This window comes from Peromyscus eremicus, chromosome 3 (genome assembly GCF_949786415.1).
Source record: "Peromyscus eremicus chromosome 3, PerEre_H2_v1, whole genome shotgun sequence".
Taxonomy (NCBI): Eukaryota; Metazoa; Chordata; class Mammalia; order Rodentia; family Cricetidae; genus Peromyscus; species Peromyscus eremicus.
Window position 1 is genome coordinate 112,797,350 of NC_081418.1, and position 15,031 is coordinate 112,812,380.

Genomic DNA, 15,031 nt, shown 5'->3' on the forward strand with positions numbered 1-15,031 from the left:
GTGGTGGTGGTGGTGGAAATAACACAAAGATGTCAAAGTGTTTGAATGATCAAAACATTAAATCACTGGAAGGAGTAATTGGATCAACTGAATTTGGACAAATGACTAATTCTCATATGGTAGTTGATCCTAAAACAGTTGACATTAGAATTTTTTGTTTCAAAAAAATCACTTCTTTTACTCTGGGAACAGGAATCTTAGCCCATTAACTTTGGGATTTCTGGTAGTTCTTGGGTTATCAGACTCATACATTTTGTTAATCCTTTCTGTTGCCTATTGAATGAGATTCTGAAGAGCAGAATGCTGCAGGGTTCATCGGTACTTCAACTTGGGGACCCTTACTAATTGTGTATGGGATGCTTTTGATGAACAGATAGGATATGACTGGTACCTTTGCCACCTCCGTGCTGCCATGTTATACAGTGTGAGCCAAGGATTTAAACATAATCTAGGTGATAGGGCTGTGAGGGGACCTTCAAATACTCTGCTGGGATAGTTTCCAAAGGAGGGCGTTTGAGTATTGCTCTATAGATAAGGAAATTCATCACTCTTGTACTAAATATTTAAATTCTAAAATAGTTTTAGAAGAGACTGGGGATTTGGCTCCCACAGGCATCACATTTGTTGGGGGGGATGCCACACCAGTGTGAGGACCAGAGTTTGGATCCTTAGATCCAGTGTAAGTGCTGGTGGATGTGCTGGCCTGCTTGTAATGAATTCCAGCTTTGAGAGGTAGAGACAGGGATCCACAGAGCAAGCTGACTATCGAGCTCTGGGTTTCATTGAGAGATCCTGTCTTGTTGAATGAGATGGAAGACCGTTGGGGCCCTCTATGTGTAAGTGCATGCATGTACTTGTGCATGCCCAGGAAAATGGAAAATAAAATGGACTGTACTTTTACATACACTACACATTGTCTGAGTTCCAAAGTATGCTTTAAAAAAAAAAAAAAAAAACTAGTAAGAAGAAATTAAAAAAATGAATCAACATTCTCACAGTATAGCTTGGTGAGTTTCCAGGAGTCATAATGCCATTTATCTGATTTAAATTATTGAAATTATAAGAAAAGAAAATACTTCAGCCTTGCATGGTAGTACAAGCCTTTAATCTCAGCATCTGGGAGTCAGAGGCAAGTCCATCTCTTGAGTTCTTGGCCAGCCTGGTCTACAGAGTGAATTCCAGGCCAGCTAAGGCTTTAGAAAGGGTGGGGGTGGAAGTAGAGATCAGGCCCTCTGAGGTGGCTCAGCCCATCACAGCACATATCTCCCAGGCCTGATCTGAGACCTGTGTGATGGAGGGTGCTGCCTCCTTGAACTCAGAGACACAAAGGCATGCAAGATAAATGACAGAGCAAGCCAGTGAGTGTGCAGTGAGACCTCTTGAAGTCCTTCTTGCTGCTCATAGTTTTCTGGATTTTGTTATTGTTTTTGTTTGTAACCAGTTGCTTTCAGTTAGAATAGATGGAGGCTTAATGTGAGAGTTTCAGACAAGTTGTTCAACTGTTGTTAACTGTGCTTTGCTTTCACTCATTGAGTCACTACTTTTGTTATTTCAGAATGTGATGGTTGTTAGCTGTGTGTGTCCTTCTTCAGAGTAAGTATAGAGAATTTTCTAATTATTTTAAAATGTTAAAGTAGTGTGCATTTATTTTCTATGTAACTAAATATACTTCAGTACATGTGAAATCTACCACCTGGTCCCTGAGGTGGAATGTTGCCAAAATACTGCTCAAGTGTTTCCAGTAGAGAGATTTGCACTAAAGAGACTGATTACTTACTACACTTCTGGCCACCTAGATGATTTTCTAGGGGTGGCTGTTAGGTTTGGAATAAGATACTTCATGGTATTCTCCATGGTGGACAGGTATTGTTAGTTGTCAGGATTTCTATGCCAAATTAAGGACTTGGTTCCAGGCATGTGTTCAGCCATGACACCATTAGCAATTAGGCCACCTGCATAATTCTTTGTTGTGGGTGGATGTCCTGGAAATTGCACGCACACTCACAGAGAGACTTGAGTGCCCTGGAGTGTGTGAAGGTCGGGGACAAGAGGCCCAAGATAAGATTCATTGGCTTAATCTTAAGTGCCATTTATTTCTTAGACAATTTTTTAATTTTTTTTAATTTTTTATTTTTTTGGGTTTTTTTTTCGAGACAGGGTTTCTCTGTGTAGCTTTGCGCCTTTCCTGGAACTCACTTGGTAGCCCAGGCTAGCCTTGAACTCACAGAGATCCACCTGGCTCTGCCTCCCGAGTGCTGGGATTAAAGGCGTGCGCCACCACCGCCCGGCTGACAATTTTGTTTTAAGAGTTCATGACTTTGTCTTGCTACGTCAGATACTGAGATAATCCCTTGATGCTTCTTGGTAGGGGGGAATAAAAAGTATGCAAAATTGATTTCCTTTTGAATTAAATGTTTTGCTTTTCTGATGAATATGAAGTTACCTGAAGAACATTCCAGGAGATTCAAAAGCAAGTGTCATTGACTAATAGTTGTTTCTCCTCCATACTTGTGTGTGTGTGTGTGTGTGTGTGCGCGCGCGTGCGCGCGCACGCACGTGCGCGCGCGCTTATCTGTGTTTGAATTTGACAGCCCCAGCTTTTTGTTTTGTTTTTTAAAGACCCAGATTATTATTCTTTTTAACGTGTTTATTTTGCTTCCTATGTGTTGAGTGTTTTTGCCTGAATGTATGTATACCTTGTGCATGCCATGTAGTTCAGAAGCAGGCATGAGCTCTTCTGGAATTGGAGTTATAGATGATTATGAGCCACTGTGAGGATTCTGGGAACAGAACACAAGTCCTCTGGATGAGCGAGCAGCTTGTGTTCTCTTGCCTGTTGAACTATTTCTTCAGTCTTACACCCAGTTATTATCAAAATTAAAGAAGTGAGCCATTCATAACCCCTCCCTTCCTCTGTGTCTTCCTTTATTGCATTATTTTATTTTTTTATTTTGAGACAGGATCTTATTCTATGGCCCTAGCTGACCTGGAACTTGCTATGTAGTCCATGCTGACCTTGAGCTCAGAGCTTTACTTACCTTTGCCTCCCAGTGTTGGGATTAAAGTCATGTGCTACCATGCCCAGCTGAAGTGTTTTCTTTTATTACAGGAAGAACAGTTCTAATAGTTTAAACCGAATGAATGGTGTTATGTTTCCTGGAAACTCACCAAACTATACTGACAGGTGAGAATATTGTATGTATGTGGGGTTTTTTTGTTTGTTTGTTTGTTTTTTTTTTTTTTTTTTTTTTTTAACTATCTAGGGTGTTTGAGTTAGCAGGCTAACTTTTTTTTTAATGCGACATTTTATGGGGAAGATACAAGATCTATGTTGTAGGTTATACCGGGCTACATTTGCATGGATCTGAAAGCCAGAATTAGTGCAAATACTTGTGATATGTACTTTAAAGGGGTGATATATATATATATATATATATATATATATATATATATATATATATATATATAATTTTTCCTAAAAGTAGAAAATGATATTGGTTTATCTCATTATAGGTCTAATATAAATGGGCCTGGAACACCCAGGCCACTTAATCGACCAAAGCTTTCTTTGTCAGCCTCCTTGACAACAAATGGTTTGCCTGAGAGCACAGATAGCAAAGAGTCAGACCTACAGCCAAGTGAAGAGAAAGTCCACAGGTTTGTGTGTTTTATATTTAAAGAGAGACAGAAAGAAGCTCATAGAAATTTAATATCTGTTAATGGCTTTTAGCACTATTTACTAGTCACAAGGTACATGGACCTTTCTATACTTATGGGTTCCATCTCTGGGTTTGGTAGATTCAACCAGTAAAAGATGAAAACTAATTGAGGAAGAAAATTGCTTTTGTACTGGTTACGTACAGACTTTGTCCCCTGTGCCCAGAGTGTTTACTTGCATTAGGTAGGTACTGTGTCACCTAGCAGTGAGGTAAAATGGAAGGGAGGCTCTGCAAATATTGAGCCTTTTATATAGAGAGTTGGAGCTCTTCAGATTTTGGTGCCCTGGGGTCCTGGAACTTCCATGGGTCCTGTGGGATGTGACCGATTTACTGTTCTGAGGGTCAGAACAGGCCTTGATGTAGCTGTAGGAGCTATGGTTTCTGTGTTAGTACAGCCGAAGGTGAATGTAGACAAGATTTTCTAGAATTTCCCAGAAAGGTTGAACTTGCCAGGTAGGTTCCAATAGGAACATCCATGAACCAGTTCAGATTGCTTTGGGATTGTTCTGTGTTTTCTCAGCACGGGTACTTGCAGTTAATTTGACTGTGCAGTCTGTTAAGGATTCAGTTTACAGATGAGAATGTAGATCATGAGGAAAATAATTGTATTAATAACACTTCAAAAACCATCAGCAGTGATTCTCCAGGATCCGAATCCGAGGTTTCCTCACTGAGCCCTGTTAAAAACAAACATCCAGATGAAGATGCTGTGGAGGCCGAGGAGCATGAGGTGAAAAGACTGCGGTTTGATAAGGAAGGTGAAGTCCGAGAGCCAGCCAGCCAGACGGTGTGCAGTGACGGCTCAGTCAGAGCACAGGACGCGGAAGCAGCGTCGTCCCCTCCGGAGCAGGACAGGGAAGGTCGCAGCAGGCAGCACTGCACAGAAGAGGACGACGAGGAGGAGGAGGACGAGGAAGAGGAGGAGGAGGAAGGTGAGAGGGGAAGAGTCCCCTGAGTGTGGTTGCTAACGAACCGTAGATAACAGAATTCATGAAACATAGCTGGGTGTATTTTGAAAATCAAATTTAACTACAACATTTGCTTATTTTTAGAATCTTTTATGACACCAAGAGAAATCGTCCCAGAAAGGAAAAATCAAGAAAAAGAATCTGAAGACACCTTAGCTGTGAATGAAGAGCCTTCAGAGGAGGGTGCTCCCATGGAGGACTCGGAGCGGTCTCCAGCTCAGAGAGGTCCTCCCCCAGAGAGGAGGGACGGCACAGGGGCTGTGAGGAGTGGTTCTGACTGCCTGGAGACGGAAGAGCCGGGAGGGCCCAGGAAAGCTGGAGAGGGTGTCTCGGTGTCACCCATGGAGAACGACGACGACGATGACACCACAGACGTCACCGACGAACCCATGGAACAAGACTTAACGACTTAGAGACACTTAGAGCAGTATTTTACATACAGTTCTGGTTTTACACTGTATCAAACTTTTAAGTAATAAAGTGGACCTTTAGTTTTACAAGAAAAACAGGCTGTAAAATAAAGAACCTTAAGAATAAACCCTGAAAGAGTTGTGCGTGGAAGAGCTGTGAACACCAGCTCCTCTAGGTCCTGCTTATTGCTGATTTTCTTGTTTTGTTTGGTTTTTGCTTGTTTTTTTTTTTTTTTCCTTTCTTTTTTGGTGTACTCAAATCAGTGGTTTGTGTATAGATTTTTTTTTAATTTAGAATTAAAGTTTTTAAACTGGAAGATAATTATAATTTTGAAAACTTTTTAAAGATGATCACATTTGGTTTATACATACACAAGGAAGATTTTTGTCTTGTCTCTAGTGGTTTCCATATTTCAGTCATAGTTTGAACATGTTAACATGTGAATTATAGGGTTTCATGTGGTTTCAGATTTTATTGTTCAACTGTACAATGGAACTTTAAGTCATATATACATATATAGATTATTCTAAGGGGGAATGTTATATTTTTCTGTTTCTATAAGAGATGAATACAGTGAATACTTTTTTATTGGTAATGACTGAGTTCACTTCTTTCAGAAGACATTTTCTTTCTCTTCTGAGTAATTGAGATAAAATCTGGCCCCTGTAAAACCCTGGCAATCTTTAAGTCTGTTGAAATACCAGGTTAAACACATTCCAAGAGATCTGTGCAAACTAAAATTCTTTTGTATACTTCTAAGGTGCCTGAGAAAAAAAAGACTTCATTATTTATGAGAAAATGTGCTTTATGTTGGGAGTTGCATACGAGCATTAACTCACTGTTCGGTAGAATGAGTGCTTAGGAGCCTGACAGGAAACCACCTCAGAAGAGCCCACAGGTCCTGTTTCACTTGCTTTTCTGAACATTGTGACATTACACCTTTATTTCTAAATTATTGTGTATGCACATGGCACTGCTGTGAAACAGCACTGTACTGGAAGAATTAGGAGGTACTTCAGTAATGTACCTGAGCTAAAATGGCTAAAGCTCTAGGGGTACACAGAAACCACCATGATTTGTATAACATTTTGAAGTGAATTAATATTTTTGAACATGCTTCTTCGACAGCCAGTGTTATATTTTTCAGATCAACACAAAGCACAAAGTTACTACTCTAAACTCAATATTTTCAAATTCACATATTTAAAGTCATGCAAGCTGCAACTTCCCTGTCAAATTACTGGCTGCCAAATTTATACCTGTTTCTTCAGCTGTACTTTTTGATATTTAGAATTTTTAAATTTCTGTAAAGTAGATTTTGTAGACTGTAATGTGTTCACTGCCTTTGTGAAGCGGTATAATTGTATAATTTCGTGTGTAAACTGAATGCTTGGGCTTTCAATACAGTATTCATATAAAGCAATAAATATTAATGTTATGAAATATTCGAGTACATTTTTATCAAAATACAGAATTTCTTTTTAGTTTCAGACACCTGAGGTACACAGATGTTCTTACAGTAGCTGATGCAAACAGTTTCTCACACTGTATCATAAGCTTTGGGGGATTTGGAGGGAACCACAAAGTTTGCATTTGACTACTTAGACATTACTATGACTAAAAATAAGGTATTTGGCTCTGTTTGTTCATAGAGTAATATACTACTGACTGACGACCTTCAGATTCACAGCAGCTAGATATAGTTATGAATCTGTCTAATAAAATTGAGTGTTGATTTACTGCACCCAAGAGGGGTGAAAATCAAATGTAATTTTTAAATTTTGGCAAAAATGTTAAAAAATGAAGCGAATTTTGAATGTGACATTCATGTGTAGTGACCTGTTACTCTATTTTGTTGAGGGATTGCCAGTGAGGGCAGATTTTAACCATTTTAGGTTTAGAAACTTTGAGATTTTCCTTAGGGTATTTATGAGATTGTTGTCAATAAACCTGTTCTCTAAGCTCTTTTGACCTTTGATAGTCTTTATTTATGGTTCCATGGACCATTTGTAAACAAATCAGTTTGCTGCTGGTTAAAGTTGGAAAAATTTAGCATCATGAATGGAGGTCTGTGGTTTTATTTGTAAACTTGCAGTTACTATCTTTGCAAGAGAAAATGTATTTCTTTATTAAATAAAGTATAATAATGGTGAATGTACCAAAATGACATCACTCAATTCTGTGAGAGGTCTGCATTTTAATCTATAGTTTAATAGTTTTAATATTTATTAGCTATTCCTATGTTGATCATAGATGAAAGTTGTTGCTGTTTATACAGATACATGTAGGATACTGGGGAGGGTCTCTAGGGCAGCTGCAGTACTCATCACGTGAAATTATGTTCAGCAGGCTGTAGATGCATTGGTCCCTTGGAAGCCCATTTCTACAAGTGTTCGATGCACTTACCATAGGCATTGTGCAAAGAAAGCGTCAGTTCTAACATGAACTGAGTCATTTGTATGTTCAAAAGGCAAGTTAACGTATGCAGCAGATCCGTATGAGAAGATCCAGGAGAATCAAGGCTTTGATGACTGAAGTAGCTGGTCCTCTGATACTGAACAAATTCTTACTCATTTCTCCCTTCCCAACCCTGACATGTAATTGGGTGATGCCAATGAGGAAAGAGTATACTTGTGACTTGTTTTTGCCATTTTTTTCCCCTTTTTAAAAAGGGAACATTTTTGAAAAATGTCTTCAGTTCTGGGAATGTGGCAGAGCAAAAATAAGTAGTGAAAATATATTTTGAGTGTTGGTTCAATTTAATCCATTTACTGTTTGTTACAACTACAGCCTTTCCCGTGTGTGGCCAGAGCAATGGAGTTAGGGAGCTGTAACTATCGGCTTCGGAAAGTTGTCCCAGAAGTCTTGGGTCAGAAAGTCTGGCTGACCTTTTAGAGCATTGAGGTCCCAGTGTTTTATTTTGGCAGTGTAGATAGGCATGTATTTGTGCATTTGTAAAATCAATTTTTCAAATAATGTATGTAATGTACTAGTTTACTTAACGGTACCTGGGCAGAGCCTGAAGCTGCTGCAATGTTTGAATGTGAAAACTGTAATGAGAGGACGGAGATGTACCTGCAGAGCCAAAGCAAATTATTTGAGTAGAGTTTCAAATTGTCTTCTGAGAAGGACTTTCTTAGATCTATTGGTTTTGACAAAATGAAGGTCAGTTCTTGAGTTTTGTGCTGATCGTAAGATGAATGGATGAAAAAACACCTTGTAATTTCATATGGAATTATGAAAACTAGCTTGACTGGGTTATTGGCCTAACAAGGATGCTAGTATGTATTGGCTAGAATACGTATATTTCACATTTAAAAAATAATCCAGACACCAGAATTCAACTTGGAGCCTAGATCACTTTGCCAAATAAATGTATTATTTTCATAATGCAATAAAACGTAAAATAGAAGAATGTCTTCATGTGTGGAATTACTTTCTTTACTATTCTAGCACACCTGCCTCTTCGTTTTCCCTCAGTTGAAGATCCACAGGGAGGAAGCTTAATGTATGACCTAAGTACTTAAGAGCTTGAGGGTGCCGGCAGGGAGAATGCAGAGTTGTGTGGACAGTGGGGTCTTCCCGGGCACATGCAGGTTCTCTGTTGGCATGACTTGGCATTGGTTTGCATGCATTGATCTAGGTGTTGGTATCATTTGGGAACTCCCACCTTGAGGCACCTGCATGGTAAGTGTAGTTGTCTGGAGAGGGGGTTAAAGCTTGCTTTGTGGCTTTATTATGAAATGTTACAGGTAGGATGAGTGAGTCAGGATTTCTTCTTGTTCCTGGTTGACCTTTGTGACTAGTCTCCACTAGAACTTACCTGCTAAATGATGCAGCTAGTACAGAATTGGAGGCTAGTGTAAGTTTAGAGTTGACTTGTACGGCTGGGAGTTGAGTGTTCTCTGGCTATCTTCGTCAGGAGAAGATAGTGGAACAGGCTTTAGTTTTAGAGTTTATGGTCTTTGGGTTCTTCACTACTCAAATTAGTGAGTAGTGAAGTATAATTTGGGGTAATTATTAAATTTGATCCTGTGTTCGATTCTCAGCACCCACATGTCTGTAACTGCCTTCCCAGGGGTTCTGACCTTGGGTACCGCAAGCATGTGGTGGACAGACATACATGCACACAAAACATACACATAAAAAGAAAGGCAATTAAAAATTGGATAATAAGAATTTTGGGGGGGCTGGAGAGATGGCTCAGCGGTTAAGAGCACTGCCTGTTCTTCCAGAGGTCCTGAGTTCAATTCCCAGCAACCACATGGTGGCTCACTACCATCCATAATGAAATCTGGCGCCCTCTTCTGGCCTGCAGGTGTATATGCAGACAGAACACTGTATACATAATAAATAAAAATAAATCTTAAAAAAAAAAAAAAAAAAAAAAAAAAAAAAAAAAAAAAAAAAAAAAAGAATTTTGGTGATGAGGTCAGGAAAACCTGCCCTACCAAGGACGTCAGATGTGTGGTGTGGAGCTCTTGAGCCCCTTACCCTCCAGTTTCTGAATAGCATACACCCTAAAGGTGGGGTCACTTAGGCCCAGCAACAGCACAAACAAATTAGGTCACTGTCCCACTGCTCTCCTTTCCACGCCCCTTAGTTACACCCTTCCCTCCAGCTAGTGCCATGGAGCGCAGCACCTGAGCCAACGTTTTGATTCCTTGGGTTTGAATCCTCATGGCCACTTGTTGCCAGGGTAATTCCCAAAACAGGAGGACAATCTGTTAGGAACCACACCAGGCTCTGGCAGGTGCTAGTTGCTATGTGCACATGAGGTTAGACCCCAGTACTGTGCAGTACTGTCCTGTGTCCGCAAATGAAGTTTACCTTTTCAAACACAAGGTACTCATCATTGCCTGCCTGGATGCCCCATAGTAGATATGGTTCACACATTGAGAAAACACCCCCCCCCATTTACTCAGCAGATCTTCGTGAATCTTCTGAATTGGTACCCTGAAAGCTGCCTCCCATCATTTTAGCTACCTCATATACACATGAACCATGACTTAATCTAGTGTCTTGTAAGTGGCTTTGTGGTATGTCAACTTGCCAGTTCAAGCAGCATAAGACTTCAAACCTCATTCCCTCCCTCATTCCCTGGAACACTGAACAATCCATTAAACTTTGTTACCTAAAGAATGGTTAGGATGGTTAGGCAAGATGTGATACTTGTCCTTGGGTCTGTGGTGGAGGGAAGAAGGACTGGATGGTAAACTCCATGTTCTATTTTAAGTCAGGCTGTGTGCACCTGTATTTAAGTGTAAAGTATACATCCTACTTAGCTTCTCTGTTGCTGTACTAAAACACTGGCTAAAAGTAGCTTGTGGGAGGGAAGGGTTTATTGCCCACGGGGGACTCGGCCCTGCTACATCAATTTGCAGTTTTTTAAAACGCTCCACAGCTATGTTCGCAGGCCAGTGCAATGGAGATAATTCTTTAGTTAGGGGTCCCTCTTCCCAGGTATGCCAAGTTGATAAGACTAGCCACCACAGTAAGAATATAAGCTGCCTGCTAAAGGTGGCCACTTGCCTTCACGATATTCTTGCGAGAGCACCTCCAGCTCATCACCATCCCACAGCTCACCATGCTGGTCTTTCCTGACTTGGCAGTCCAGTTTCTCCTGAGGACTCCTTTCTCCATCGCCTGCAGTGTTTCGGCTTTTGGGGAATGGCCCTACAGTGAAACAAAACAGCCGTGCTTGTTTGTGGGCAGTTTCCTTTCTCAGGTTCTGTAAAACTCATGCCCGCTACTTGTTATGAAAACAGAACTTCATTTGCACAAAGACAAATGCTTTACCAGTGCCACAGGCACTCCTTGCTGCTGTTGGTGGCTGTTGGAAATTGGGCTAACTTGTTTCTGTGGGGAATCTTCTTGAAGACGTGGTCTGTGGTGATTCTCCTCAGTACACATGCTCCACCAGCTAGAGTGACTGCACCTTGGCTACAGCGACTCCTGTGTGAACACGGTGCTTTCTCTGGGTGGTACCAGCCACAAGACCAAGAGATGTGTCTGGATTTCCAACTTGAGACATGGGACTCAGACTTCTCTGGAAGAGCCACCCATCAGGGTGAGGCACACTCGTTTGTTCATAACTACATAGTGAGGGACTTAGGATATGCCCCAGCTGGGGATGCGGCAGCTGAAGACAGAGGCAGGTCCAGGGCTACAGGGCAATTGATGTGGGCTTGCGGACTAAAGTGTGGCCAGGGGTGTCGATACAAAAACCACAGGGAGCAAGAGATAGTTTACTCTGGAGCCATTTTGAGTGACCATGACCTGGGAACACAGGTTCCCCCAAATTCCATGTTCCAACATGAAAGCAATTTCATGAGGTTTTATAGTTGTATAGATCACAGAAAATCATAAATCAAGGCAAGTTTCAATACATTGGTGGATACGTCAGAGGCAGGTCAGCACAACGAGATGCGGGAGCTTTTCTATAGGTCTTAGATATTATCCTATGACATTCTGAGCTTTCGGGTTGGTGGAAGCTGGTGGTCTGCTAAGTTAAAGATTCCAAAAGGTTTTTTCTTTTTCTTTCTTTCTTTCCTTTTTCTTTTCATTTTTCAAGATAGGGTTTCTCTGTGTAGCTGTGGCTATCCTGGAACTCACTATGTAGATCAATCAGGCTAAACTTGAACTCTGAATTCTGCCCACCTCTGCCTCCCAAGTGCTGGAATTAAAGGCGTGCACCACAAAAGGTGTTTGTGTTTTTGTTTTTGTTTTGTTTTGTTTTTTGGTTTTTCTAGACAGGGTTTCTCTGTGTAGCCTTTGCCCCTTTCCTGGAACTCACTTGGTAGCCCAGGCTGGCCTTGAACTCACAGAGATCCACCTGGTTCTGCCTCCCAAGTGCTGGGATTAAAGGCGTGTGCCACCACCTCCCGGCTCACAAAAGGGTTTTATCCATTAGTCACAGATGTTAGTTCTGATGCAGAGGTGGGCGAGGAACGGCTGCTCCAGAGGACCAGAGCTAGCCCGAAATAAGCTAATCAGCTTCTGGACCTGCAACATTTCAGCCTCTCCACAGAACTGCAGTTCTGACCTGTCCATCCATCTCAGCAGACATGGCTTTCTTCTAAGAGTTCGCATTCACAAATTCACACTAGGACCAGAGGCTGCTAGAGGGATCTTCTAGAGTGGTCAGGACAATGGTTTCATCGAGACGAGCATGGCGATGTCAGTGGAGCATCCAGGGGACAGACGCTTCATTTCTTTTATTTATTTATTTATTTATTTATTTATTTATTTATTTATTTATTTATTTTTATTTATTTTTTTATTTTTTTCCAGAGCTGAGGACCGAACCCAGGGCCTTGTACTTGCTAGGCAAGCGCTCTACCACTGAGCTAAATCCCCAACCCCTGACGCATCGTTTCTTTAGATAATTCATGAGGGAAAAGGCAGTTTTTACATTTTGGTGATTGGAAAAAAGATCAAAAAAAAAAAGACAAAAAAAAAAAAGCAGGAAGGACTTTGTAACAGGTGGGAAATTATTTGATGCTCAAAAGTCAGCATCTATTTAAGTGGGTTTAAAAACTTTTTTTATATTTATTTTTACTTCGTTTGTATCAGTGTTTTGCCTGTGTGTATGTCTGTGTACCGTGTGCCTGGGGAATCCAGAAGAGGCCATTGGATCCCCTGAAACTGGAGTCACAGATAGTTGTGAATTGTAGTATAGGTGGTGGGAATTGAACCTGGGTCCTCTGGAAAAGCAGCCAGTGTTCTTAACTGCTGAGCCATCTCACTAGCCCCATCAAGTGTTTTTAAATTTTTGAGCACTGCCATACTCATTAAGCTGTGGTTGTCCCAATGCATGAACACTTCTGTCTTTGAAATGTGGAGCCTCTCATGTCTACCTCAACCCCCTAAAATACAGAACCTGACAGATGAGAGGAAACGGGCAGGGAATCAGAGGGGTCCCACCACCAGGGCACACCTGGGCTTTCTCAGGCGGGGAGCAACCTGCCATTTCACAGAACAAGGGGTGAAGGGTGAAGTCTGTTTTTTTCTGGGTGAAGACTCTTCCTTTCTCTCCCCCCCCCCTTTTTTTTTGGAGACAGGGTCTCTCTACAGAGCTATAGCTCTGGAACTCACTCTGTAGACCAGGCTGGCCTCCAACTCAGAGATCCACCTGCCTCTGCCTCCCAAGTCCTGGGATTAAAGGTGTTCACCACCACCATCCAGCAAGAGTTAGCTCTTAAATCCACCCTGGCCTGGACTGAACGGCACTAATCAGGGATGATAAATGTTTCCTCAGCTCACTTGAGAAGTGTTCTATTAAAGCTGGGTATGGAAATCTGGAACTTGGAAAGCTGAGGTAGGAAGGTTGGTAGTTCAAGGTCGGCCTGGGCTGTGTAGGGAGACCCCATCACAAACAGAACAAAACATCAGCAAACTTTCCTGGTATCTTTTGAGGAATATGAAAAAAACCCATTTTATAATCCACAGACACGGAGTCATTTCACTTTTAAGATTGACAGCGAAAGTGTCACTCACCAAGTTGTAGCCTGAAATAAAGGTCATACAGTAGCTATTTTGCATGAGCAGGGTGAGGCAACCATTTTCTACTCCTCACCCAACTCAGCCTCAGGAGTAGATGCTGCTATTGGGTCTACTGCAGAGAGAAGAAAGACAGCATCTCAGAGAGGTTGATCCGTTTCTCTAATGACACACAGCTGTGTGAACACCAAATAGGATTTTATGATCTCAAAGGCTCAGTTTTCCCCTTTGCCTAATTTTCTTTGCCTGTCCAAGAGATATTTGGTTTTTTTTTAAAGATTTATTTATTTATTTATTTATTTATTTATTTATTTATTTATTATACATTATATAATCTGGCTTCATATACTCCTGCATGCCCAAAGTGGGCACCAGATCTCATTACAGATGGTTGTGAGCCACCATGTGGTTGCTGGGAATTGAACTCAGGACCTCTGGAAGAGCAGTCAGTGCTCTTAACCTCTGAGCCATCTCTCCAGCCCAACAAGAGAGATTTGTAACAATTACATGTTCATTAAAAGCCTTTTCCTGGTCCCTTTTCCCTACTTCTTCTAAATTCATCCAACCGTTGGCTTAGTGATGGCATTAACGAAATCCCCTTGGAAGTAATCCGGATGTAAAAATGGGTAGAGTTCAGACTTCTCTCGCGCCTCTCCTCTCCTCCGTCTGTCTGTCTGTGTGTGTATGTGCATGCGTGCAGGTATGCATACCTGTGTGTGTATATGAAGGCCACAGATCAATGTCCAGGCTCTATTGCTCCCCACCTTGCTTTCTGAGACAGGGTCTTTCTCTGTGCCTGGGGCTTGCTGCGTTGCCATGACAGCAAACCCAGGGATCTTCCTGTCTCCACCAGGTCCCAGTGTTGGGATTACAGATTCTGTGCTCGTGTTGACTAAGGTGCTGGGGATCTGACCTCAGGTCCTGTGCTTTCACGGTGAGCACGCATGTCCACAGCCTGTCTTCAGACTCCTCTGAAGGCCCCGTTATGAGGAGAGGCTTTCTGGAGGCTGTAGCTAACAAGACATTCCGTTTCTTCAACTGATACGCACTGCTGTCTATTTCATCCAACGGTGACTTAAAGAAACTTAGGACAAAGAATGTTTGAATGAGGGGTTGGGGATTTAGCTCAGTGGTAGAGTGCTTGCGTAGCAAGCACAAGGCCCTGGGTTCGATCCTCAGCTCAAAAAAAAAAAAAGAATGTTTGAATGAATCTCAGTCGTCGTAAAGCCTCAGCCACCAGGAAGAAATCATACTTCTTGTTGTTATTATCGCTGTCCCGATATGTAGCTTCCTAGCCTGCCTCCCCAAATAGGTGTTCCCACTTCGAGTTTTATGTCTCAGACTGAAATGACTTTAGGAAAAAATCGCCTGTTTGCCGGTGTCCCAGACCGTGCCCGCTCACAGATGGAGCAGACGCACGGCCTCATGGTG

At 41.7% G+C, this 15,031-nt stretch overlaps 1 protein-coding gene across 3 annotated transcripts in view; it reads left to right on the plus strand.

Moving 5' to 3' along the window:
• The window catches only part of Ppp4r2 (protein phosphatase 4 regulatory subunit 2), a 44,735-nt gene extending 39,510 nt beyond the window's left edge, over positions 1–5,225 (plus strand). For 2 of the 3 annotated variants that reach the window (XM_059258286.1, XM_059258288.1), the window contains exons 5-9: positions 1,556–1,593; positions 3,110–3,184; positions 3,514–3,657; positions 4,353–4,651; positions 4,772–5,225. In XM_059258286.1, coding sequence (XP_059114269.1) covers positions 1,556–1,593; positions 3,110–3,184; positions 3,514–3,657; positions 4,353–4,651; positions 4,772–5,100 — 885 coding nt within the window. In that variant the 3' untranslated portion in view covers positions 5,101–5,225. The remainder of the gene's footprint in view (positions 1–1,555; positions 1,594–3,109; positions 3,185–3,513; positions 3,658–4,352; positions 4,652–4,771) is intronic. The other variant, XM_059258287.1, reaches the window with a different exon arrangement.
• Positions 5,226–15,031: the final 9,806 nt, after the last annotated feature.